General features: G+C 50.7%; 1 protein-coding gene across 3 annotated transcripts in view; it reads left to right on the top strand.

The window, feature by feature from the left end:
* Window positions 1–3702: 3702 nt before the first annotated feature.
* ASAP3 (ArfGAP with SH3 domain, ankyrin repeat and PH domain 3) overlaps window positions 3703–27013 on the top strand; it is a gene marked incomplete at both ends in the record, with an annotated part of 41044 nt that continues 17733 nt past the window's right edge. For 2 of the 3 annotated variants that reach the window (XM_084243869.1, XM_084243868.1), the window contains 4 exons: window positions 3703–3831; window positions 24096–24168; window positions 24256–24401; window positions 26719–26793. In XM_084243869.1, coding sequence (XP_084099995.1) covers window positions 3703–3831; window positions 24096–24168; window positions 24256–24401; window positions 26719–26793 — 423 coding nt within the window. Of the gene's footprint in view, window positions 3832–24095; window positions 24169–24255; window positions 24402–26718; window positions 26798–27013 lie in introns of all 3 variants that reach the window. The other variant, XM_084243870.1, reaches the window with a different exon arrangement.

The following is a 27013-nucleotide window of genomic DNA, read 5'->3' as shown; positions in this document are numbered from 1 at the left end:
CTTGAAGATGGAAAGAATAATGTTAGCATGCTGTGGGCATTGAGTGAGTGGTAGATAGCAAGGGCTCAAATAAATAAGTGGACCAGAGACCCAGACTGGTGCACAGGCGTTTACAGGCCACAGTGAGAAGTGCTATTGGGGAGTGGGGGCCATCCAGTCCTGTAGGAGCCCCTAGATGGACATTGGGGAAGCTTCCTGAAGGAGCTGACATCTAACTTGACCAGTTGAAAGGAGGTGGGGGAGTCCCAGAAGCAGAGGGAAGACTAGAGAGAGGGTCAAAGCCTGGTGGGGAAGCGATGGTGGGAAAAAAGTCTGTAAATGGCAGACACAATGGGATCATACAGGATTGGAGAGCCTTGAAAAGAATCTGGCTTTTATCCAGAGAGCAATGAGGGCCACTGAAAAGTTCTAATCAGGGGAGCAACAGATCATGTATGTGAGATTTAGGGTCAAGGAAATCAGAGAGGACATAAGGGGTGGTAAGGTCTGGACTGGGGTCGAGCTCGAGATGGAGAAGGTGGCCTCTTCTGTGAGGCCTTTAGGAAGTAGTGATAAGACTTGATAATTGGCCAGGGGTGGGTTGTGGGGGGAGAGAGGGGGGACTCGTGGTAATGCCTTCCAAAAAGGCAGTGACTGAAGGGTACAAGGTATTGAGTTCTGTTTTGGACATGTGGCATTTGAGGTGTCTGTCTGTGAGACAGCCAAGTAAAAACATCCCATAGACATTTGTGTACATAGATCTAAGCCAGAGAAGGGTTGAGGCTGGAGACAGAGACTTGGAAGATTGGCAGACCCACTGATAGTCCCCAAAGATATCTAGGTCCTTACCCTACAACCTGTAAGTGTATTTCATTTGGCAAAAGGAATTTTGCAGACGTGATTAAGTTATAGATCTTGAGATGGGAAGATTATACTGGGTTTTCTCGGTGGGTGTTACATGTAATTACATATGTTCTTATAAGACGAGGCAGACAGAGATTTGACCACAGAAAAGAAGGCAATATGAGACAGAGCTAGATGCCCTTGAAGATGAAGGAAGTTGGCCACAGGTCAAATAATGCAAGGAATGTAATTCTAGAAGTTGGAAAAGGTAAGGAACTAGGTGCTCCCTAGCCCCTCTGGAGGGAGTGCAGCCCCTCTGATACCTTGATTTCAACCCAATGACATTCATTTCAGGATTCTGACCTCTGGAACTGTAGAGGATAAATGTATTATTCTAAGCCTCTGAGTTTGCTATAATTTGATACAGCAATGTAATAAGGAACTAATACAGAAGACATCAACATTAATGGTGTAAAGGAAGTTGGTGGAGTTGGATCAAGGTGTGGGTAGAATGAGAAGAGCAGAGGGTCTAATAGAGAGTGCCCGATGAGTCCATCATATTTTAAAAAAGATTTATTTATTTATGCATAGAAGAGCTGGGGTGTAGGCCAGATGTATGGAGGGTGAGAGGATTCACCAGAGACAGAGTGGGGAGCAGAACAGGCAGATCTACTGAAATGCACTGCTGAGGGGAGCAGCGGGCGAGACAGGAGAGGTCTGCTGCGCCCTGTGGGTCAGCTCCCTGGCCAGGGATCGAACTCATGCTGCAGTGGCCGTGTATAGCTTCACAATGCTAGGATTTAACCCCTTGCACCACCAGGGAGGCCCATGAGTCCATCATTTAAGACAGCTGCAGAGGAAGTCCATCTAGGGGAGGACCCCCAGAAGGAGCAACCAGAGAGGGAGGAAGACTGCCAAGAAAATGGTTGTCCCACATTTCAAGGGAAAGAGCTTTTCAAGAAGGAGGGTTAATGGTGTCAAACACTCCTAGGAGTCAAGCAAAGAAAGCACCTGTTGCATTTTCAGAGGCGATCGTAGGTGACCTTGAAATAACTCTTTGGACTAGTCAGAGTTGAAAACAAACAGGAGTGGGTTGAGGCGTGGAGTCATGAGCCGGTTTTCACAGCATATTTGTCCTGTCTCCTCCATCAGATTAGACATATTTCTTCAACATTTAAAGCTATTACACAAGTAGTACATGTTCCTTACTGAAAAGTTAGAATATACACAGATTTGCCAAAAGAAAAACATTACTCATAATATCGTCAGCTGGTAGTATTTCAATGTATTATCTTTTTTTTTTTCTGTGTAAACTGTATAATCCTCTCAATCACTCTACGGGGCAAAATACAATTAGGTCATTTTAAGAGGAGGAAATTCAGGCTTAGAGAAGCAAGCAATTTACCCAGCTGCATACAGCTGATCAACAGCAGTCCCAAGACTAAAATTTAGGCCTGACTCCAAAGCTAATGTTCTTTATTGTGGTGCATCCCTGTTTTGTTATCGTTATTTTATTTATTTTTTCACCTGAAAGGATCTTCCAGAGCACCTAATGCTCCAGAACTAAGCCTAAGTGGATTTCTATCCTGAAGCAGCTCCTTCCTCCACCCAAGACGCTGGGTTAGTGGGTGGGGAGGGATTGCAGTCTTTAGAATGAGCAGGGTTGAAAGGCACCAGACTGGGCCCTGGAAGAGACAAGCAAAGGTAACAGGGCCCGGTAAGGGGGAGCCAGTTACTGAGCACCTATCGGGCACATTCACCTGTCGGGTTCTTTCCCAGCAACCTCACAACCAGCTGGACATCAGACTTCCCATTTCGCAAATAAGGGAAGTAAGGTTTCAAGAAGGGATACAGTTTTCCCCAAATCACAGAGGGTCGTCACACAGTCCCCGGAGTAGGGCTTGCGGCTAGCGGACGGGTGCAGGGCCCGGGTGGGTGCAGGGCCGGGTGGTTGCAGGGCCCGGGTGGGTGCAGGGCCGGGTGGGTGCAGGGCCCGGGTGGGTGCAGGGCCCGGGTGGGTGGCCCAAACGGCGCGCAGAACTCGGGCTGAGAGCAGGGGGCGCGGGACCGGGGAGAGCTGGGGCGATTCGGGGCAAGTCCAGGCTCCGAGACTGCGGGGCTGGGGGAGAGACCGGAGCCGGGAGGAGTCAGGCCGAAGGCGCGGGGTCGTGGGGCCGGGAACGCCTTGGCAGGAGACGAGGAGGAAAGGGACACTCGGAGACGCGGCGATCGGGAACGGGGCACTAAGGCGGTCGGCGTTGGGGGCGCTTGGGAGGAGGCGGGGCTTGCAGACTGCGAAGCCTGGGGGTGCGGCCCACCAGCCCGGAGAGGGGGCCGCGGGTAGGGCAGCGAGGGGCCGGGGCGGGGCTCTCCGGGGCCGAGCGGCCTGGGGGCGGGGCCTGGAGGTCTCAGGGCGGGGCCAAAGCCCAGCGAGGGGCCGGGGCGGGGCTCTCCGGGGCCGAGCGGCCTGGGGGCGGGGCCTGGCGGCCTCGGGGCGGGGCCAAAGCCCAGCGAGGGGCCGGGGCGGGGCTCTCCGGGGCCGGGCGGCCTGGGGGCGGGGCCGGGCGGTCTCGGGGCGGGGCCAAAGCCCAGCGAGGGGCCGGGGCGGGGCTCTCCGGTGCCCGGCGGCCAGGGGGCGGGGCCTAAGAGCTCTAGGGGGCGGGGCCGAGGATCCGGAGGGGCGTGGAGTTCCCAGCTACCCCGACGCCCCGCGACGCGCTTGGCCCCGGCTCCGGAGTCGGGGGCGGGGCGCGCTGGGGGGGCGGGGCGTGGAGGCCTGGACGGCGCCCGGGGCGGGTGGTGAGGCCGGCCCAGCGCGGTGCAGCCAGCGCCCCCCGCTCCCTGCTCCGGCAGCCCCGGTGCCCCCGCCCCGCGCCAGCCATGCCCGAGCAGCTCAGCGTCGCCGAGTTTCTGGCCGTCGCCGCCGAGGACCTCAGCTCCCCGGCCGGGGCCGCCGCCTTTGCCGCCAAGATGCCCCGGTGCCGGGGGGCGGCGCTGGCGCGGGAGGAGGTGAGGGGGCCGAGGCGGGAGGGGTCGGGGGTCCAGGCCGGGCCTCGCCTTGACCTTCATAGGCGTGACCCAGCTAGATGTCTCTTACCGCACCCCAGAAACCAACCCCGTCTCTGAATCTGTGAGAACCCAGCGCATCGCGAACTTCTGCGCCCCTCGCCGTCGAGGCCAGGAAGGGCCCAGGGGGCCTTTTGTGAGGGAGCTCGAAGTCACCTTGATGACAGACGTAACAGGTCGGGGACATGCCCCCGAGGCCCTTGTGACCTGCCCTGTCGTGCGAGGGGAGCAGGGGGGGGTCAGCGCCTCTCTGCATCTGTTGGGGTTTTCATCTGGAGACCCCACAAGTGTGCCCCCCAGTCACTCTCCTGGAGAACAGGCAGGCCTTCCTGCCCTGGTCCAGAACTGACTTCTCCCGGGCTGCAGTGAGGCCCCGTCCCCCGGGCTGTTAGTTCTGCGATCTGGGATCTGGCCGGTGTTTGTGGAATGAATGCGAATGAGAAGGCGCCAGGAGCTGAGGTTCACCTTGGCCAGGCTGTTGGCAAGTTTAGAGGCTTCCCCCTCCCCTCTCCTCTTTGTCTTTCTCTGCAAAGCGTCCCAGGCCTTTTCTTTCGCCCTAGCAGGCTGCCCCACCCCATTCCCCTGCTCATTGGAGTTCATTCCTCTCCCCAGACCTTCTGTGCTTTCCCAAGCCTCCTCTTCAGGGAATATTCTGGGACAGACACTCCAGTACTTTGGGCCAGGGGATAATAAAGTGCTTTTGCAACTTCCTTTCAGAAGATTCCCTGAACTGGGCCCCACTGAACTGGGGCCCCTGAATTGGGGCATTCTGGACCCAGAAGGGACTGTCGCCTTCCAATCTTCCTAAGAATGTTCAGTAGCGACAGTGTGGGAGATGCAAAGCTCAATAGTTCATAATACCCTAGGCTGATCAGTGTCTTGGACAGTCTGTCCTCCTCTCTGAACTTACACCCTCCAACTCTGTGTATCACTTTGTAAGGATGATACAAAATTGTGGAAAGAAGATTGACTTTGGGGAAGGCCGGCCTGTGTTCAAATTCTGGACTTGTAATTTGCCAGTATGTGAACTTGGGTGCCCTGATCTGCATAAGCTCCATTTTTGGCATCTATAAAATGGGGGTAGCGATGTTTACCTGACAGGGTATGGTGTTACATGAGTCAGTGTGTGTAAAGCATGCCTCCTGATAAAGGGAATGATTATCCGGTTAATTGACAGCTCTTTCGGCAGTGATTGGTCCTCAGTTCTCTTATAGAGCTCAACCTAGTGTTTTGCTCATAATAGGGGGATGTGTTTTAGTGACATTAAGAAGTCGTCAGTAGGGCCTCCCCAGTGGCGCAGCAGTTGAGCGCTGGGTTGCGAAGCTGCCTGCAGCCTCTGCAGCGCCAGTTGGATCCCCAGCTGCTCCCCGGCCACTGGAGGAGGGTCCCACATGGCGCGCAGACCTCTCCTGCCGCCCGCTGCTCCCCTCAGCAGTGTACTTCGGTCCTTCTGCCTGCTCTGCTCCCCACTCTGGCTCTGGTGAATTCTCTCACCCTCCCGCGCTTCTGACTGTACCCAGTGCTAGTATAAATATATAAATAAATAAACAAACAAACAAAAAAAAAAAACAAGAGTTCTCCTTTAAAAAAAAAAAAAAAAAAAAAAAAAAAAAAAAAAAAGAAGTCGTCAGTACTTTGGCCTCCTTTCTTGGCAGCTTGGAATTCACTGCCTGTGAATGTGGATATCTAACTGGGAGATCGCACAGCCTTATCCTGAGGAGAGCGCTTCCTCAAGTTTGTCTTCATAGACTTGCGTTACTTGACCTAAAAGAGCTCAGTACCGTCGTGGGCATCCTTAGGGCTTTCACAGTTCACCCTCTTCTCTGGGTTGTTCATTAAAATGTTAAATCAAAGCAAGAACAGCAGAAGGGGCTGCACTCTGAACCCTTGTCCAGGGACAGAAATGCCCGTTTATGCCCTTGCATCTGGCCTTTGTGGCTCACTTGTGTGTGAGGGGGAGGGGTGAGTGGGGGACCCTTGGAATGGGTCTGGAGACCACAGCAGGCCCTGGTGAGGGCACAGCTTTGCTGTAATTCAAATCTGACAAAACCTAGCCTCCATTGCCTCTGGGACTTCGGTTTTTTGCATGTAAGTGTTCATTTTTGCAACTGAAAAGCTTGTGGCACCCAAATACAGCGTCTCTCTTTAGCATTTCAGTGCCCAAAAAGTTAGAATCTGACCTTTGGATTGGACTTTCCTGAGGTCCCTGTTTGGTTTGCATTCATGTTTATATTTACCCGTAGTTTGATGTTGGCATTCCCTTTCACCAGGTACTCCCTGCTTTTTTTTTTTTTTTTTCATTTTAATTGTGAAACTGCAAATGTCAGGGAATATTAATGAGTATAATATTCTGTGACCCTCCTTCTTCCTGTCCTGGGCCCCCACCCTTACATCCATCATCTCAGTGATACTCACAGTAACAGGGGTGAAAATGGGTTGCCTAGGTCCCACTTGGGTCTGTGTGACTCAAGGATGTTCTCTGTTCAGTTGTTGTTTCTTTTTTAAGATTTATTTATTTACAAGAGCTGGGGTACAGGCCAGAGGTGCGGGAGGGTGAGAGGATTCACCAGAGACAGAGCTGGGAGCAGAACAGGCAGACGGACTGAAAGCTGCACTGAGGGGAGCAGTGGGCGAGTCAGGAGAGGTCTGCCGCACAATCTGGATATCTCCCTGGCTGGCTGGCAATCGAACCTGCGCTGCAGAGGCTGTGGACAGCTTCACAGTGCTGCACTCAACGCGCTGCGCCACCGGGGAGGCCCTGTTCTTTGCTCAGTTCTCCAAGCCATCTCTGTGCTAGGCACCAAAGACAAAGATACTGCTCTGGTTTGCTGGATGGTTGGGAAGATGCAGCCATTCTCAGGGAGATAAGTAGGAACTCCAGGAGTCTGTCCTGAGTGCCCATAGAGGCTGGTGGAGCAGGGAAGAGAGAACAGTAAGGATGGTGCAGTCAGGGAGAGCTTCCTGGAGAAGGTGACACCTTCAGATGGTCTTAAGGATGGAAAGCTCCACAAATCAGAAAGTACTAGTAGATGAATTTGGAGAACTGGAGGGAAGAGAGCCTAGCATATTCAGGAACAAAGTAAGCCATTTTGACCAGTGCTGAGAATTCATGGGATACTGTACATCTCAGTTACCAGTGGGTCTTAGATAAAGCTGTCTGCCACAAATAGGGGATCTTCAAAGACGTGTGTGTGTGTGTGTGTGTGTGTGTGTGGAGAGAAAGATTGATTTAGTGCCATGTTAATTGCACAAAGGGCATAATTTTTAATTAAGAATTTGAAAGACATGGGGACTCCCTGGTGACGCAAGAGGTTAAGCACTGCGCTACGAAGCAAGAGTTCACTACCCAGCCGGCCAGGGAGCAACCCACATGGCAAAGCAGAGCTCTTTCCGTCTTGCCTGCTGCTCCCCTCTGCAGTGTATTTCGGTCACTCTGCCTGTTCTGTTCCCCACTCTGTTTCTGGTGAATCCTCTCACCCCCCACATCTCTGGCCTGTACCCCAGCTTTTGCATGCATAAATAAATAAATCTTTAAAAAAAATTTAAAAGACATAACAGAAAAGGCTAAAGTGATGACTTTTCAATCCCTATACTCTCCCCAGAGGTAAATGCTGTGGAAATGTGTGTGCTTCCCAGTGTATGTCCTTAGGGAAAATACATTATTGCTGAGGGAGTAGCGGTTAGGAGGGAATGTTTACCTGAATTGGTGTCATGTTTTGTAATGCATAGTTTGACATTTTATCAGTGTCAAATTTATCTTTTCCTTTGTGACTTCAGCCTTTTTGAATCTTGGATTTATTCTTAATATTCTTGTGAATTTTACATTCTGCTTGGTTCTGTGTCTAATCCCTTTACCAAAAATAGTAAAATTTTCATTTTACAAAAAATAATAAAAATGATATCCTCATGGAGATTGTTTATAAGAAACATAAGCTTATTTACGCTGCAGGGATATCTATTTTAAGGAATTCGGGGTGCCTCATGGAATTGAAGGGTCGTAAGTAAGACCTCGATAGGGCCTCACTTGAGGCAGGGAAGTTGTCAGGAACAAAGGCAGCTGCTTCATCATTCTCGCCCCTGTTTCTTTCTGTATATTGAGCTGTGCTTTTCCTCACTTGTCATCACCCAAGCCCAGAACGCAGCTTCAGCCCCCATATTCACGTGACCTCATCTGTCCAGCATCTAAAGGTAACCCAGCCAGTCTTGTGCCCCACTTCCAAGTTCCTGACAGAGAATTTGGGGGCCCAGCTCAGTTTCTGGGTTGATTCCAGAAGCTGGGTCTCCACCCCTGGTTTCATCAGCAGAGGTCGTGGAGGGATAGAATCAGGCAGGGTAAACATGGCCACAGAAACCTGTAGGAGGGGACACATCTCAGGGAAGAGAGAGGGCCTGGAGGTCCATGTCCAAGGGGTACTTCCATTTCTTTTGGCACAATCTGAGCTCCTGGGAGAGCCACTGAGCTCATCCTGTTTTGTGCTACCCTGGTTACCTAGGTATAGCTGCACCCCAGTTTGGCAAGCTCAGGTGAAGGGGAATTAAAAGGACGGACTGGAGAGCTAAGGACATGTAGCAAGACTTGAAGGGCCCTGAATGTCAATGAGCTTTTGACTGGACAGTCAGAACCAGTGGCAACAGTTACGTTGCCCGAGGAGATGAGGCCAGCCCTGCCAGGGGACACAGCAGCTCTGCAGTGTAGTGACTTTATTTCCCTATTTTTCTCCCTGAGTTATACATTTTCCTTATTTCCTTTTCTCTTGTAAATAAACCTTTTATTAACCCTTTGGCGTGTGTCTGTAGTAGAGTATTCATAAGTCCCTTTAAAGCGCGCGGGTGAGCGGTGGCGTAGCGGTTGAGCGCTGGGTTGCGAAGCTGCCCGCGGCCTCTGCGACGCAGGTTCGATCCCCGGCTGCTCCCCGGCCACCAGAGGAGGGTCCCACATGGCGCGCAGACCTCTCCTGCCGCCCGCTGCTCCCCTCAGCAGTGTACTTTGGTCCTTCTGCCTGCTCTGCTCCCCGCTCTGCCTCTGGTGAATTCTCTCACCCTCCCGCGCTTCTGACTGTACCCAGTGCATGTATAAACAGACAAACAAACAAATAAATAAATAAAACATGCCTCTATTTAAAAAAAAATAAAATAAAATAAAGCGCGCGGGTGAGGACCCACAGCCAGGAACTCGTTTAATATCGGGGTTGCTCTATAACAGCTCTGCTCCAGGCCAGGCCCTGTGTTAGGCACATGGCAGATACATGGCTCAGTAAAAAGAGAGGCACTTCTTGCTCTGCAGAGCTTTTAGTCTTCTGGGGAAGATAGCAGTAAACAGGTAAACAATCAAACAAGTTGGGAACTGTACCTTGTAATAAGTGAATTGAGGGCTCATCTTCCTGGTCAGCTACCTTGAAGTTCCTAGGGCCTCATCTCTTCCCATGTTAGCCTCTCTCCCCAGGCAGTCTCACCCACACCCATGGTTTTAGTTCTCTCCCGTCTGTAGGTGACTCACACACTGTACCTCCAGCCCAGACCCTCGTGTCCAACTGCTCACTTGGCTGTTTCACTTAGCTGTCTCAACATGTCCAGAACCACATTCCCCCCAGGCTGGCCCTTCCAGTGCTAACTTCTCAGGGAGTGGAGCCTCCCTCTGTGCTGTTACACATACTAGGAGCCTTGTACCTCCACATTCATACTTTGTTTCCCAAGGACATCAATTTTTCCTTCTACGCATTTCTGAGTCTGCCCGCTTCTCTCCATCCCTGCCCCAGCCCCGCCACCATCATCTCTCCCCTGGAACACCACAGTGGCCTCCTAACTAGTCTGTTTTTCTCTAGCTCAGTTCTCAATAGCTCCGTATCTATGCCCTTAGCAATGTAAATTTTACATTTGTTTGTATATTCTTTTTTAAAATAACATTTCTCACTAGGTTTTGCCTTGATAGCATCTAATCTCACCTTATCTAATCCCTGGAAAGTACCATAGCGCCATCATAAGTACTCAGAAAATATTGGTTGGATAACATACATGAAAGAAGAAAACTAAAAAGGATCACTAATAGAGATTAAAAGTGTGTGTATGGGGTGGGGGTGCTCCAGATGGAGGGAACAGCTTGGGCAGAGGCCCCCAAGTGATAAAGAATTTGGAGTATCTGTGACTCTGAGAGGAGGCCAGAGGGGAAGAAACACGGCCAGCTGCAAATGGAAGAGTAACACCATCATTTGATTTGGGAAGGTAGGCAGGGGAGAGAACATAGTGAAGCTTGCAGGCCCCGATAACAGTTTGGATTTTATTCTATAGGTAAGCCATGTGATCCAAATACTCTTTTAGAAAGATCATGCCAGCCACTGAGTAGAAACTGGATGGGAGCGGGCAGGAGAGGAGCTAAGGAGGGTGTTGCTGTTGTTCATTAGAGAGATGATGGTGGCATCCTGGGATGGGTGGAGAGAAGTGGGCAGGTTCTGGAAGTGTTTTATAAGTAGAAATATCAGGATTTGATGATAGGATGCATGTAGGGGGACTGGTCAAGAATGGTTCCCAAATTTCTAAAGGAAGGGGAAATCTAGGAGAGCAGATTTGGGAGAACATCAAGAATTCTGTATAGGTCTTTGAGACATCCAGATTGTTGGATATATGAGTCTAGAGGTCAAAGTCATGGTGATACACATTTGAGAGTTGTCATCGTTGAGATAGCAGGGTTCAGTCACACATCTGTGTGAGTATGTACTGGCAACATTCCCAGAGCGTCCTATTCAGTAGCTGTATCTTAGGTTCTTATTGCAGTAACAGAAACCAACCTGAGTTGATGCAAACAGAAAAGGAGTTGGTTGAAAGGGAATATTCAATAGTTCGCAGAATTTCTGGGAAGCTGGAGAGGTGGGGTTAGGCAGCAGGCAGGATCTCAGCCAAAGTCACTGCACTGAGCCAGTTTGGTGAGGACACTGCTGCCACAAACTGAATATCACAGCTTGTTCTGCTGCTGTCCCCTGGGCACTGGGCTCCATCTCTGCTGTTGCCACCTATGTAAAATGGATCTTCTGCTCTGTGCTTCTAAGTCAGTCTGCAGTGATTCCCTCTGACTGACCAGCCCTACCTTACCTGCCTGTACCCTTAGCTGCAAGGGATGCTGGAAAAGGAAGAAATCAGTCATGTTAGCTTTCACAGATAGCAAGCTCTACTTGACAGCAAGTTATTTCCCAGAGGTAGGATGGATGTACAGAGGGCTGACAGGCAAAAAATGACAAATATCCTTGACAGTAGGGTTGTCTGGGAATCTGCATTTAAACCAGCACCCTAGGATGCTTGTGCAGGTAGTCAGTCCAAGAACCAATGTGCTCATGTGGCATTAGCTGGTGTTTAAGACTGGGGGTCTGGACAAGATCCCCCTGGGAGAAGAATGAAGGGGGCCGGGACCCAAACTCTGGGGAGCTCCAGCATCCAGAGATGGGGATGGGGAAAGGTGTTAATAAAGGAGACTGAGAAGGAGCTGCCGGTGGAAGGAAGGAAGGTGGGTAATGAAGAGAGTGCAGTGCCTTGGAAGCTGGGATGTTTCCATGAGGGAGCGTTGCTCAGCTCTGTCAGATGATGCCAAAGGTCCAAAGGCAAAATAAGAATAACAGAGACATGACCCCCGGCCTTGGCAACATGAAAGCCATCGATGACCTTCAAACAGGTTTAGTGCTCCCTCCACACTGCCTGGACTGATTTAAGGAAAGGGCAGAAGGGACGTTCTTCTAAGAAAGGGAGCACAGACATGGGTGGTGAACAGGAACTTGGTCCGAGAGGGTTTTTCAGGATAGGCTTAGAACCAGCCCCCCTGATCCCAGCCTCTTCACGTACCAGACTGTCTCTACATTGAGGACAGAGGGCCTCCAAGGAGCTGTCAACCTCAAACCCAGTCTCGAAAGTTGTTGGCCTCAAATTCAATCTCCACTCCCCAATTTCAGCCTCTAGTGCTCACTTCCTTGCCTGGCGTTCAGCAGTTTCTGGCCACTGACATGACATGGGCGGGTTTGGGGATAGAAACTGGAACATTCAGGTCAGAGCAGAAGGAAAATGCTGTTGCTGAAGGCAATTTGATAGTATAGTCCTTAAACAGATGTGATCGCAAGAAGGGTCCTTTGGGAGCCTGGTGCTCAGGCCCAGGGCCCATGAGGTAATGAGGCCCACTGAAGCAGGGTCCTGCCCCCCCACTGTCCTAGGAATGTGGTGATTGGGCCTCACTGGGGGGGTCACTGGAGGCACTATAGAGGCTGAGCTAGGAACAGCTGCTAAATGTTCTCAGCTGGTTTTTGACCTTGACTAAGCTTTTAAGAACTTCAGATACAGCAGGCTCCACCCAACCTACTGAATCAGAATCTCCTAGGGGTGAGGCCTGGATAAGTGAGTGGTTCTGAGTTCCCCACACCACTCTGATGAGCAGTCGGGGTGACAACTATTGTGGTGAGCTGCTGCATGCCCACGTACGGTTGTGATCTGTTAGCTTCTGTTTATTGAACAGAAGGTGGAGTGGTAGGTCCCGAGGGCACAGGGGTGGCAAGACACAGCATTCTATCCTGGAAGGAGAAGGACTCTTGCCCATGAATATGATTGGTAACTCACAGCATATAGGGAAGAGGCTGAGGTCTGGGGAGAGAGTCCAGAAACTGAAGTCACACAGACCCAGGTTTGAATTCCTATTGGTCATGTAACTCGGGTGAATGACGACCTTTCTGAACCTCAGTTTCCCCATCTATACATCAGGGATGATAATAACTCCTCGTTGTTTGAGGAAGTTACATATAAAGCTTCTAGCATATTCCTGGCACATAGCAGATACTTAATAAGTTGTTTTAATTCCCTTTTACTAAAAACAAAAATGTAACTATGCTGTGGGATAGTTAAAGACATAAGGAACCACAGAGAGAAGAGGGGGAAATTGCAATAGGCATAAGGTGGGGCTGTCCTGGCAGCTAAGCAAAAAGAGAAAGCTTATGTACTTTGCAAGTGTCAGATGCACAGCTGAGTCCAGTGCTGGACAGGGCGGCTTCTTCCCTCAGCTCTGCCTTCTACTCTCTCTCACTCACCCCTTTCTTTGTCACACATTTGTTGAGAGCCAGCCCAGAAGCTCTCAGGCCTGCACATTATAGTCCCTTGGTTACTGTTAGGTAGGGATTTTTTTTTTAAAGATTTATTTATTTTTATTTATTTATACAAGCACTGGGTACAGTCAGAAGCACGGGAGGGTGAGAGAATTCACCAGAGCCAGAGCGGGGAGCAGAGCAGGCAGAAGGACCGAAGTACACTGCTGAGGGGAGCAGCGGGCGGCAGGAGAGGTCTGCGCGCCATGCGGGACCCTCCTCCGGTGGCCGGGGAGCAGCCGGAGAGCAGCCGGAGATCGAACTGGCGCTGCAGAGGCTGCGGGCAGCTTCGCAACCCAGCGCTCAACCGCTGCGCCACCGGGGAGGCCCGGTAGGGATTTTTTTTTAATTGAGATAAAATTCTCGTAAGATAAAATTGACCATTGTGAATTTGCCTATACTGGACAGCTCGTATGAATGAAGTCCCACAATAGGAGGCCTTTTGTCCCCAGCTTCTTTTAGTTCACCTTATGTTTTCATGGTTCTTTCATGTCACCTGAAGTGGTTAGAAGCAATAATAATAGGAATAGCACAAACCAGGCTGTGCTGTGGGCTTTCCCATGCATGAACCCTGTCACCCCCAGCAGACGCTAAGGCTAGAGAAATGAAATAGCTTAGTAATAGGGTCTCCGTACAGGTAACGTACAGGATACCCAAGCAATAGCCGGGTCAGACTTCTCGTACTTAAAACATTACTCAGCCATTTTCTGAATTCAAATATAGCTGCCAGTCCTGTATTGATTTTTGCTAAATCTGGTAACTCTTTTAACAGTAAGTGTCCAGTCTTGGGGATTCAGAACGCATGGGAGTGCTTCACCTCTCACTCCACACCCCCACCCCAGGGACTCTGACTTAATAGCTTCTAGTGAGGTTCTGGCCTCTTTTGCAACCCTTCAGGGGATTCCCCTGGGCAGCCTGAGGAGACAGAGATAGTGTCTGCAGGCAGGGTAGCTCCCAAGCAGCCCTCCCTGTGTGCCAGGGAAGTTTAAATGCCTGACTACATTCAGTCCCATGAGATCAGTGCTGTTATTATCCCATGTGACAGATGGGGAAACAGAGGCTGGAGATGCTAGCCCCTTGCCCCGGGTCTCAGTGCTAAGAGAACTGGAACCAGAATTTGGACCTCACAACTATGAGATCTTAACTCCTGTGTTCCCAAAGGGCCTTACTAATATCTGTTCATTCATTTGCCCATTTATCTTGCAAGTGTCTCCTGCACCAGGCTCTGGGCTAGGTGTGCTGGACACGAAGCCAAAGGGGCCAGTCCCTGCCCTTTTCAAGTTTTCAGCCCCAAAGAGAAAATTGAAGTATAAATAAGGGCCATGAACGGTCTCATAAAAGTCTGTGTAGGGTGGCATAAAGGTTGGGGGTGAGTTCTGGAGGGGTCAGTTCTGTCTGATAGGGAGGGGGCCCTATGAAGCTTTGCTAGGTTAGGGGAGGGGGGACTCTCCAGGCAGGCACAGCAGTGTGAGCAAAGCTCTCTGTCACCCTGAAACAGCCTGACATGTTAAAGAAACTGCACAAAGTTGGATAGGGCTGGTGTTAAAGGGATTAGTGATGGCTGTCAAGCCCAGGGGGAGGCAGGGAGGGATCCCACTAGGCCAAAGAGAGAAGCCTGAGGATGGGAGTCTGGGGCCCTCCACCGCTCTGTCCAGGAGGGCAGGCTGGGTTTCCCCCAGGCTGGCTGGGCCTCAGGGCTTGGGGCCAGGGCTCAGCTGGGAATCTTTGGTGGACTGTCCAGCAGAGTTCTTGCTCTCTTAGCTCATCACTACTGAGCAGTCTCCTGAGGAAAAGCCCAGCCAGGAAACTTGGAGCTTGCAGAGGCCTGAGCATACATCGAGGGTGGGGCTCCCTTCCTGCAGCCCCTCTTCCTCCCCACTTCCCACCACCCCGTAAGGGGCAGCTGCTGAGGCTGAGCTGGCAAGGCTGGACAGGTTCCCAGGCTTGGGGGCCCAACTGAGGGGGCGCACGGCCAGTCACAGGCTCCAGCAGCGCAGGAAGGAAAACAGCGAGAGGCTGAGGGATCCTGAAATAATAAATGGCAGGGCTGGCAGGCGTCTTCCATGTCGCCGCCCAACCCCTTCGTTTTAAGCAAGGAGTCAACCAAGGGGGACGAGACGGGGCAGGTCACACTGGGGGGCTGGGCAGACCGGGGCTGGCCCTCCCAGGGCTTGCTGGGTAGCTACTGCAGGGGCTGCAGGGCAGGGGCTGCAGGTCAGCGGCCAGCTAGGCTGGGGTCCCCCTCCATATGGATGATACAGAGGAGACCCCTGTACTCCTCCAGCATGGCCCCAGCCCACACTCTTGGGTGCTGGGGGTGGGGACTTACCCATATGAAAGCCATCTGGAGACTTTTTGTTCCTGCTGGTGGCTGAGATTGGAGCAGCCTTGCAGGATATGATTAACTTGGACTCTGAGCCCCAGAGCACTGACCTGAAGAGAAGAATTTGGAGGTCATGTCCATCAGGTCTAAATTGTACACATGGGGAAACTGAGGCACAGAAAGAAGAAGGAACTTACCTAGAGGGACTGGCGGCAGGGACAGGCCTAACATTCAATGTTGTCCTTCCCCACCCCTCCCCTCCCTGCCCCTCCCCTTTCCTTTAGAGCTTTTGGTCTTATGCCTTGTGCTGCTCTCTCTGGAAAGCCCTTCGCTCAAAATGTCTGTCTTCCCTTTCAAGATGCCTGACCTCAGCCATTAGAAAAAACATGACTTAATTGAATCTTCACTGCAATCCTTGAAGAAATGATGGGAGCTCTGAGAGCTGGGATTTACCTCACAGTTTGCTGTAACTTGCTATAACTTGAAAGAGGGCTCTGGGGGCAGAGGACTCTTCTGAGAGCTGAGCCCCAGCCTCAGTTTCCTCATCTGCAATATGGGGAGCACCTCACAGGGTTGTTGAAGAGACTGAGAGAGGTCACAGAAGTGAAATGCCTTTCCAGAGTGAGAACTCAGGAGATGGGCCGGGGCCTGGATTCATGCCGGGAAGGAGACTCATTCTGGGAGTTTGGATGTGATCCTGCCGGTTGGGTGATCTGCTTTGGGCAGGACGGTGCTCTGCTCCCCATCACCCTGGCACGTGTGTGGACAGGGCTGCCCCCTTTCTCCCGCCTTGTCTGGGTCCACAGCCAAGACCCACAAGAACTTCACCACAGGAATTTATCGAGTCTCTCCTCTCTCATTTAGAGCCCTGCAGGAACCTCTCTTCACTTATAGGCTGAAACTGGAAGGTTTTGGTTAAAAACATGAACTCTGAAGCCTGACACCCTGGGTTCAAGTGTAGGTTCTACCACTTGGGTCAGCGCCATAGCTCCCTGGGCCTCAGTTTCCTCATCTGGCCAAACCTCCTGGGGTTGTTGAAAGGATTACATGAATAATACCAAGTATATCAAGTGCTTAGAATAAAGCCTGGAACATGGCAGTGACAGGAGCATGTGCTCAGCTCTCCTTTGTTATTAGCATAGTTTCCCAGCAGGTCATTTCAGGCCCTGCTTAGCCCTGAGGCCTCCCAGCTCACCACTTCCCCGCTGGCCCTGTAAGTGCTGGCTCCAGGAAACTCCTGGCTGTTCCCCAGATGTACTGAGGCTTCTCTGGGAAGCCCTCTCCTCTCTTCCCCTTTCCCACTTCTACCAAAGTCTCCCTGTTTTCAAGGCTCTGATGAGGCTTCACTTCATCCCAGGATGGGGAGTGTGCTTCTCCTGCATGCCCCCTTACCCCCAGGCTTTTTCTCTGTTGCAGGCAGGTGACAGCCCTTTGTAAGTGCCGTCTACATCTACATTCTGCCTCTACCTCGGGACTGTGAGCACCATCGGGGCAAGGCCTGACATCCTGTCTCCTAGCACTTGCCAGGGCCTCCTACAGTGTGCCTGGGACTCTGTTAGAGACTTTATTGCAGCCCCTCCCACTGCCCCAAAGCATGGAGAGGGCCAGAGTTGGGATCCCAGAGTGGACAATTATTAGGGGAGTGGAGCTGACTGGGACTACCCTGAAGCTAGCAAATACTTCTGGGTCCCACCCTTCCCCCCTCCTCTCGGCCACCCAGGAAGCATCCTCCCTGCCTTTCTCTAGATCTGGATGTTGGACAGATGGGTGAGGAAAAGCAAAGTTAGAGCATGATAGCCGCACAACAGCTCATGCTTGCAGGAGTGACACGCTCTCCTAATCTGTATGATCTGATTCTCAGGGGCAGTTGGATTCCAGGACTGGAGAATCAGTGACTGCTGGTCCCATTTTGCAGATGGCAAGCCTAGATGACAAGGTCTTGGAGCCAGTGAGGAATTGGGTCCAGAGTGGAACCCAGGTCTCCTCACCCTCCATCCTGTGCTCTTTCTACCTGTGTCCTCTTTGTAATTGGGCAATGGAGTTTGGTGGTTGCCTGGGCCCCTTCCTGCCCCCTTCAAGGACCTTGCTGATAAGCCCTTGCCCTCTGCTGGTCCGGGACTGCAGGCCCTCAAGGCTGACTACTCCAAAACCAGACTCTTTCCCATCCCAGACAGATGTCCTTTGAAAGGGAACCAGATCAGTGTCCAAAGGTGCAAGGACTAGGATCAGGTAACTATGATGACTATTTTGCCGGTCTGCTAGCCCTCACATCGTTCTCATTATGGAGGTTTTGGCAGATGCACAGAAACAGAACAGAATGATGAACTTCCATTTGCCCATAACCCAGTCCTATCCAGTCCACACCCCCACCCTGCTTCCCTGACTCTCGTCTTATTGAAGCAAATTGCAAACGTTTTCTTTCTTTCACTATGGATTTGTAAGCAGTCAGGACGTCTTTGTTTCCATAACTACAATATCATATTGTATCTGTGTTCTTGTGCCCAGCACAGGAACAGTAATCTCTAAACATCAATTTCCCAGTCCTCAGGGGTCTCCTCGCTGCCTTTGTAGTCTCTGCATACTGCTGCGTCCCCAGGTCTGGTTCCACAACCTGCTCCATCCTCTGCATATCCTAGAAATGAGAAGCCGAATTTTATTTTTTTGCGTTGTATATATCATCTTATTAAATGTTTTAAGTGTAATTTGGGTTGCTCATTAAAATACCATATTTTAATTTTCAAGTTTAGCATAGAGTACGTATGAGTTCATCTTCTTTGTAGACATCAGAGATACAAAGACCAGTGTTCTGCCACCTTCTGGGGAACCCACATCACTGAGCTCTACCTGTGATAGTGGCACTTTTAGGATAAATTGATTGAAAATTATGGAAAAAGACAAATAACTGCCATGAATTTAGGAATGCTTTGAATGATTTCTGTGTCTTATCGGTCAGAAGAGCTGCATACACCCTCAAACTGTGGTCCTGTATATTTGTGAGGCTTTCTTTTTATTGGTCTGTAGTGAATGTGGCTTCACGGGGCTCTGGTAGTAACTCCTTGGCCCTCCCAGGTCTGGGGCTTGCAGAATGAACAAGGAATTGAGACTGTAATAGTGTGGGTTCCATCTCCACACTATGGTTCCATCTCCAGTTCCATCTCCATCGAGTCTGTGCTCTGGCTGTGTGAGCTCAGGTAACTTTCTTTACCTCTCTGAGCCTCATTGATCCATCAGCCAGATGGGAATAGAAGCAGTGGCTGTCTTATTGGGTGCTCTGAGTCTTAAAGGGTGGATGTCAAACTGATTTACACGCTATAAAGCCCAGTACAAGTTTGGTTTGTATTCTTTCCTTTGTTTGTGTGTCCAATAAAAGGGGCAAGAAACTCAGCCAAGCCTTTTTTTTTTTTAATTTGTAAAAGGAGGAGATATTATGAAATTATCGCTAATATTTTCTGAAGACATTCTCAAGGGACAACAGAATGGCCCAAAGCAAGGATAGAAAATGGTTTACATCTTCTGTGCCCGCTCTAGTTTAATTGGTAGCACTCTCTTGGCAGAATGAGGACCCATACCCAGGTTAGTGGGAAAAATAGTGCGATTGATTCATTATGGCTATAATGGTCATGGGATGCCACAAAAGTTGTGCATACACCCCATATTATAATAATCCAAAAGAGTCAATATCTGAGGGTGAAATTAAATCTGAAGCTCTCAAGGCTTTAGCTTTAGCCTCTCTGTCCCCTTGGCTGAATTGCTATGGTAACCGCAGCTGGCTCTGAGAAATCACAGGAATGAAGAATGGGTCCCATTGATGAATCCTGACCCAGAGAGGGGCATACAGAAGGCCCTTCCAAGCAGGGTAACTGGGCACGGACTTAGTACTGCCATTGTGGTCTTTTGCCTACAGAAAACACAAACCAAAAAGCCAGAGCACTGTGTGTGTGTGTGTGGATGCGTGGCTATCCTACTGAAGAGAAAATAGATTTGTTCAAGAGAGGTTCCCAGGACTGAGAGAGAGAAGAGTTAGGGAGACATAGCTACTTCAGCTTAAACAGAGGAAATTCCTAAGGAAGAATGTGCAAACTCTGGAGAAAGTGAGTGCCCCATCACCTGAAATATTCAAGGGTGTCGAGTGGTAGGGCATGACTCAGGTACTGGATTTTGGGTTAGTACTGATGGCCACTTAGATTTCTCTCAAGGCCAAATGTCAAAAGCCCCATGGAAGAGCCTGGGCAGGGTTAGGACAAAAGCAGGTAAACCATGGAACACCAGGGACAAGTCTGAGCTTGGAAAACCAATTGAAGGCCTTGAGGCAGCCTTGCCTGGCTGGTCCTAGCCAAAGCCTAGATTCCAGCTAGTGGCACTGTCCTTTGTGCCCCCAGCACCTAGCCGCAACACCCCCCCCCCACACACACACCTGATGTACCATAGAGGTTATGAGTTATCAGTCATTTATACCCTAGCGTGAATGATTTTTAGGTGGGTAAGAAAAGGGTGGTTAGAATTCACCCCTCTTGTGCTCCTTTGGGCACCTGCGTGTTTAAATGTCTGTTTGTCTCTTGAAGGAAAGGGCCATGCTTGGCTGAAAGAGGCACCAATAGATGCTTACGGAAACGAAGGATTGAACAAATGAGCAATGCACCTTGACCTGCCCACTCTTCCCACAGCAAGCCTCCCTCCTCTAGTAGTTTATACCCAGTGCTCCTCTCCACCTCCACCCTTGCCATCTCACAGCCTCTCAGTCTCCTCTCTGCCTGTCCAGTGCTCGGAGTCAAGCATTACAGGGACCCCTTCCCTGTTCCTCTCAAGCAGACACAACCCTCCTGCCCCCTGGCTCCCACCTTGTTTATCTTCCATTACAGACCTAATCACATCGCATTGTTAGTATCTAACAATATTTGCTTGGCTCTTTCTTTCCCCAGATGTTGATGCCTTGAGAGCTGAGAGTGTGTCTTTACATGGGTGTGAACACACAGTAGGCACCCAAAAACTAGTTGAAGGAAGGAATAGCTGTGTGAGCCTTGGTTGCTAATAGCAGCAGGGACAGGGATAGTATCTTGCTGGGAAGGGTTTTCCCCATATAAGTCAGACAAGGGCATCAAGAGACAGTCCATGGGCGATTCGGGTGCGTTTCACCTGCCTGCACCAGTTAGAGCTGGGTCAGCTCCAGGTGACAGAATACGCAGCATAACAGTGGCTCAAATAAGGTGGACATTTATTCTCTCTCCTCTCTCTCTCTCTCTCTCTTTCTTTCTTTCTTTCTTTCTTTCTTTCTTTCTTTCTTTCTTTCTCTCTCTCTCTCTCTCTCTTTCTCTTTCTCTCTCTCTCTCTCTCTCTCTCTCTCTCTTTCTCTCTTTCTCTCTCTTTCTCTCTCTCTTTCTGTCTCTCTCTTTCTCTCTTTCTTTCTTTCTTTCTTTCTGGAATCGAACTCGTGCTGCAGTGGCTGTGGATAACTTCATAGGTTGTGTCTTAACCCCTTGCGCCACCAGGGAGGCCCCAAGGTAGACGTTTATGCCTCTTTCATATAAAAGAAGTCTACTGATATGTAGTCTAGGGCTGGTCGGGCGACTTCCCATCACCAGGGACAAACAAGGCTTCTGTTTTTTGCCTCTGCCAGCCACAACATGTGGCTTCTACCGCATAGTCTAGGATGGCTGCCTGAGCTCCAGACATCACCACAGAGAACAAAAGGAAGAGCAGGGGCACGTTTGTTCTCACCACTGAGCCAGCACCGACATATTATCACCTGCATAGTTCATGTTAGGGTTCACTCTTGGCAGTCTACATGAATTCCGTGAATTTTGACAAGTATATGGTGACATATATCCACTCTCACAGTATCACACAGAGCTGTTTCATCGCCCTAAATATCCTTTCTGCTCCACCTGGTCATCCCTCCCTCCCCCCTCAGATCTTTGTACCATCGCGGTAGCTTTGCTTGTTCTAGAAGGTCATATAGTTCGAGTTACACGGTACGTAGCCTTTGCAGACTGGCTTTCTTTCACTCTGTGATGTGCATTTAGGGTTCCTCCATGTCTTTCTGTGGCTTAATAGCACATTTCTCTTTGGCATTCAATGCCTGTTAATTCAGTTGTCTGGATAGACCATGCTCTGTTTATCTAGTCACCTGCTGAAGGAAATCTTGGCTGCTTCCAAGTTCAGGCAGTTGTGAACACAGCTTTTATAAATATCCATACGTAAGTTTTTGTGTGGAATGAAGTTATCAACTCATTTAAGTAAATACCAAGAAGTGCCATTGCAGGGTCACATGGGAAGAGTATATGTGGTTTTGTAAGAAACTGCCAGACTCGCTTCAAACTGGCTGTACCATTTTGCATTCCCACCAGCTGTGAATGAGAGCTCTGGTTACTCCACGTCCTGAGAGCACGGGTGCCCCACATCCTCAGAGCACTGATGGTATTGGTATTTTGGATTTGGGCCATTCTAATAGTTGTATAGTTCCTTCTCTTCTCCCCTCCCTCACCCCCAGTTTCCTTTTAAGAACACTTTCTGGAAGTATTCTTTAAGTGTTCTTTAAGAACACTTTCTGGAAGTGTTTTTCTCCAGGTGACAGAATACCCAGCATAACAGTGGCTCAAATAAGGTAGACATTTATTTATATTTATTCATTTATTTATTTATGCATACAAGAACTGGGGTACAGGCCAGAGATATGGGGGGTGAGAGGATTCACCAGAGACAGAGTGGAAGCTTCCTTTTAAGAATACTTTCTGAAATATCCATTACATCCCATGGCAACTTAGTCCCATGGCCACATTTACTGCAAAGGAATATAGTCTTTATTCTGAGCAGCCAAGTAGCCATCTGAAAAGACAGGGTTCTTGTTGTTAAGGAGGAAGAGGAGGTAGACACTGGGTTCAGCCAGTAGTCTCTGCCACACTGCAGGCAAGAGAACTCTCAAACTAGCTGAGGCACTAAAGGGAATGAGTTGGGTGGACGCAGGACTATTTTGATTGTGGGGCAGCAAGTGTGGAAGGGCCTCTCAGATGTGGGGTCTGGAAAGTTGCCAGGACCTGGGAGGGTCTTTACTTCCGCCTTGCTGGCGCATGGATCTTGTTGGCTTCTTTCTACATATCTGCCATGTTCTTTTTTTCCTTTTTTTTTTTTTAAGATTTATTTATTTATACAAGCACTGGCTACAGTCAGAAGCGCGGGAGGGTGAGCGAATTCACCAGAGCCAGAGTGGGGAGCAGAGCAGGCAGAAGGACCGAAGTACACTGCTGAGGGGAGCAGCGGGCGGCAGGAGAGGTCTGCGCGCCATGTGGGACCCTCCTCCGGTGGCTGGGGAGCAGCCGGGGATCGAACCGGTGCTACAGAGGCTGCGGGCAGCTTCGCAACCCAGCGCTCAACCGCTGCACCACTGGGGAGGTCCCTTTTTTTCCTTTGTGCAGGTGGAAAAGATGTCCCAGACTAAGCACTTTCCCAGAGTCCAAGTCCCTTGGAGACAGAATCTGATTGGCTCAGCTTGTCATGTCAGCTCTGGCTAGAATTAAAAAGATGGCAAGGGCCTGTCTCAAGAAGAGAGGAGGGCAGGGCAGTTTTCGGAGGATGGTGTCACAGGGTGGGGTGAGTACCCTGAAGGATTCTGGGACATGGACATAGTCCCGTTCCCAAAGGCCCAGTCCCAGAACTTTGCAAACCATGACTATTTCAGTAAGCAATTACTAAGCACCTTCTGTGTACAAGGCACATGGATCTGCCTGCTAGGGGTTTTTCTAAACCTTTTTGGAATGTGTTCCTATCTTTAACCTATATTATCTTTTGGAGTGCAGCCATAACTCCTTAAGTTAATCACCTCTTACTTTTCCCTTTTCAAGTTTCAAGGTGAGGATCAAGGTGGGTCAAGGTGGCATTCTCTGTCCTTCCCCGCAATGTGATGTTTGTTCTGCAGCCCTGGGCTTGGGCATTGCCTGATGTCACCTCCAGTTCTCCCCAGTGGGGGTTGAACATGCCCCTTCTACTCTGTCTCATCTCCCCTACCCCCTCCATGGTATCCCCACTCCCCCTTCTTATCCTCCCATAGCTGTTCAGTGAGCCTGGGGTTTGATGAACAAGGGTTCCCCAGTCTGTGTCTTGGGAATCTAGAGATGTCCACATCTTATTAATCAATGAGAAAATTGTTAATTCTCTCAGCAACATACTATCATCTGCATTTTGGTTTTTTTTTTTTAAAGATTTATTTTATTTAGTTATGCATACAAGAGCTGGGGTGCAGGCCAGAGGTGCTGGGGGGTGAATTTACCAGAGACAGAGTGGGGAGCAGAACAGGCAGATTGACTGAAATACACTGCTGAGGGGAGCAGCAGACGACACAGGAGAGGTCTGCTGCGCCATGTGGGTCAGCTCCCTGGCCGGGGATTGAACTCGTGCTGCATTGGCTGCTCAGGCATTTTGAATACAAGGCCCCTGAGTTTCGGAGAAGCTAATAGATTCATCTAGATTGACACACTGAGTACTAGAGCCGAGATTCAGCCCAGGTCTGCATGGCCCGACACCTACCTGCCCTCGAGTCCCTGTGTTTATTTGGCTTGTCTTAAAGTTGGGGACAAAGTCTGTGGCCTTCCTGGTGTGCTGTGGCTGTTCCAGAGCTTCTGTGTCACAGAGTGGAAGAGGATAGTTTGTATTTGGTGGGGTGTGCCGGGAGAACCTGGGGAGGAGTCTCCAAGGACAGCAGAACTGTATGTGTTTGGAGGATGTAGTGGTGGCCTCCTCATCCCCTCCCAGATGGGCATCCGTGGACGTCTGTCTTTGTTTGCTTCCAGATCTTAGAAGGCGACCAGGCCATCCTGCAGAGAATAAAGAAGGCTGTGCGGGTCATCCACAGCTCCGGCCTTGGTGAGTGAGCCTGTGTGATGCCCACCCTGGCCAGACAGCCCCTTCCTCGGCCCTGGGAGCTAACTGTGCTCTTGCCTATGTCCACAGGCCACGTGGAGAACGAGGAGCAGTACCGAGAGGCTGTAGAATCCTTAGGCAACAGCCACCTGTCCCAAAACAGCCACGAGCTGTCCACGGGCTTCCTGAACTTGGCTGTATTCACCCGTGAGGTAGCTGCACTCTTCAAGAACCTGGTGAGACTCCTGTCCCTTTGCCACCCAGCCCTTAGCCTAGGCTCAGGGCGAATCTAGTGGGCTTAACCTACCTGGGAAAGGGTTCGCCCCTTTCCCTGCATCATCAGTCTAGACGAATCTGTTTGCTTCTCTGAGACTCAGGGGCCTTGTCTTCAAGAGAGAGTCTTGGCAAGGAAGAGCCTCACACAGGGGAGGGGCCCCTGGAGGAGGTTGGGAAGAGGGGAGGGCAGATTCTGGGGTTCCCATCTTTGTGCCTTTCCTCAACCCTTTTCATCCCTCATTCTCCCAATGGCATCTGCTTTGTCTCAAAGCCTATAATTTGCCTCGCCCCAGCTCCTGCAGGCGGCCCTGGTGGCCTCAGCTTCTTTCCTGATGGGACTGCTTGGTGATGTCCTCCCTTGTCTGTCGTGTGTCTTCCAGGTTGCCCCCAGATACAGACTCCCATGTGCAGGCGAGGTTCTTAACCCGGGGCACATCTCTTCGGGGTTGGCTTTACCAAATTGTCCCCACTTTATAGGGTGGGAAACTAGGACACGAGGTTAAGTGGCTCACGCAAGGTCACACAGCCAGATTTGAGCGCAGGTTATCTGACTCCAACATCTCATCACAAGCCAGGTTGTACGGCCTCCTAGGAGAGCCTCCTCCCTCCAGCTCCTTGGCTCCACACCCCCTCCACCCCACCCTGGCTGGTAGAATCCGAGAGGCATTGGCTTGGTGGTTAAACACCTGGACCTCAGGCTTAGACTTGGGCCTTGAATCTCCTCTGTGCTGGTCACTAGGTGTGTGGCCTGGGCACACACTCCCTCTGCCTAAACTCCAAGTGTGGCATCTGTCAAGCTGGGATGGTAATTGTCCCCTCCTCACAGAGTTGCAGTGAGGGTTACACAAGTTAATTGCCTTGAATAAGCGCCTAGTAAATTAGCTAATGTCACCATGGGTCATTCTAGCACCGCACAGCACTGCCACGCACACCGCCCTCCCTCTCGCAGAGCACAGACAAGGCTGAAATGCAATAGAATGTGTCACCTCCTTCGTCTAAACCTCCCCTCCCCCATCTCAGTCAAGCTAATGTTTGAGGAAGGTCTGCTCTATGGTGGGCACTCTGCGGGGGCTGCACAGAGAGCTGTGTCTAGGGGCACATAAGAGCTGGGATGTGGGACGATATCAAGCAATACCAGCAGTGTGGCACAAATTGATGTCCAAGCAGGTTGGTTCAAAGTCCTCATTTTTTTTTAAAAGATTTATTTATTTATACAAGCACTGGGTACAGTCAGAAGCGCGGGAGGGTGAGAGAATTCACCAGAGCCAGAGTGGAGAACAGAAGGCAGAGGCAGGAGAGGTCTGCCACGCCATGTGGAACCCTCGCTGGTGGCCGGGGATCAAACTGGTGCTGCTGACGCTGTGGGCAGCTTCGCAGCCCAGTGCTCAACCGTTGCGCCACCAAGGGAGGCCCCAAAGTCAACGTTTTTGACCATCATTCAGGAAAGAGAAGATCAGCAGAGGCCAGGGGCCAGAAGTGGTCAGCAAGGTTTCCTGGAAGAGGGGAGATCGAGATGTGCCTTGAACAGTGGGCTGAATTATTGTGCCATTTTGGGTTTCCAAATGACAGAAACCTAGCTCAAATTAAGTTTTTTCATTTATAAAATATTTGAAAATGGATTCATGGGCTTCTGTAATGGGAGGCCCAGGCATGCATCTGGCTTTGGGTGCTTTCTCTTTCTTAGTTTCTTTCTGAATCTGCTCAGTGGGCCCAGCAGACCCAGAGTCACATCTTTCTAGAAGAAAGGTATAGTCTTTCTCCCCAGATATCAGCAGAAGAATCCCTGGAGGGATCCTGGCTGACTGGCTGGCTTGCATCACTGGCCTGGTCCTGATCTGATCACAGTAGCCCCAGGGTGCTCAACTCTGGCTCCTGCATTTACTCCACGTGGCCACAGTGAGAGGGTTCCCCAGACCCTTTGTGGAGGGTCATCCTCAGAGAGGGGAAAAAGGGGTGAGCCAAAACAACAGATGGCCACTACAGGTGGAACTTAGAGCGTCAGAGAGGTGAGGTGCTCCTGGCAAAGGAATGGAGGTAGGACTGACCCTAGGTGTGCCTGCATCAGGGAGGTGATAGGACCGGATTGGCCAGCGGAGGGGGTAGCAGCTTTTATGGGAGGCCAGCTGCCTCCCCTGTGTCTTCACATCTGTCTCCCCCGCCTCCTTTACCTCCAGTGCTATGCTTTGCCTCATGATGCTTCTCCCTACCCTGAGCCCCTTGGGACTAGACAAACACTCACCCAAGGTTGGGGATGGCGGGGGGCCTCTGTTTTTCCAGGTTCAGAACCTGAACAACATCGTTTCTTTCCCCCTGGATAGTCTCTTGAAGGGGCAGCTGAGGGATGGACGACAGGTAAGTCTCCTTTTGGGGAGCAGCGTGTCCAGGGGGTAGGAGGAGCAAGGAAGGAGCAGTCAGGAGACCACAGCCAGCAGGCAGGGCTGGGATGAGGACAGGGGCCAAGCGAAGGGGTCGTCATGGGGGAGTGCTGACGCTGTATCACTAACCCGCAGGACAAGAAGGATGGCTGAGCTGCCGTCTGCCAGGTCTCTGTGTGCAATAGCTCATATCATTC

This window comes from Talpa europaea (genome assembly GCF_964194135.1).
Source record: "Talpa europaea genome assembly, chromosome: 9".
Lineage (NCBI taxonomy): Eukaryota > Metazoa > Chordata > Mammalia > Eulipotyphla > Talpidae > Talpa > Talpa europaea.
The sequence above is the reverse complement of the archived record's forward strand: the minus strand, read 5'-3'. Positions and strand labels throughout refer to the sequence as shown.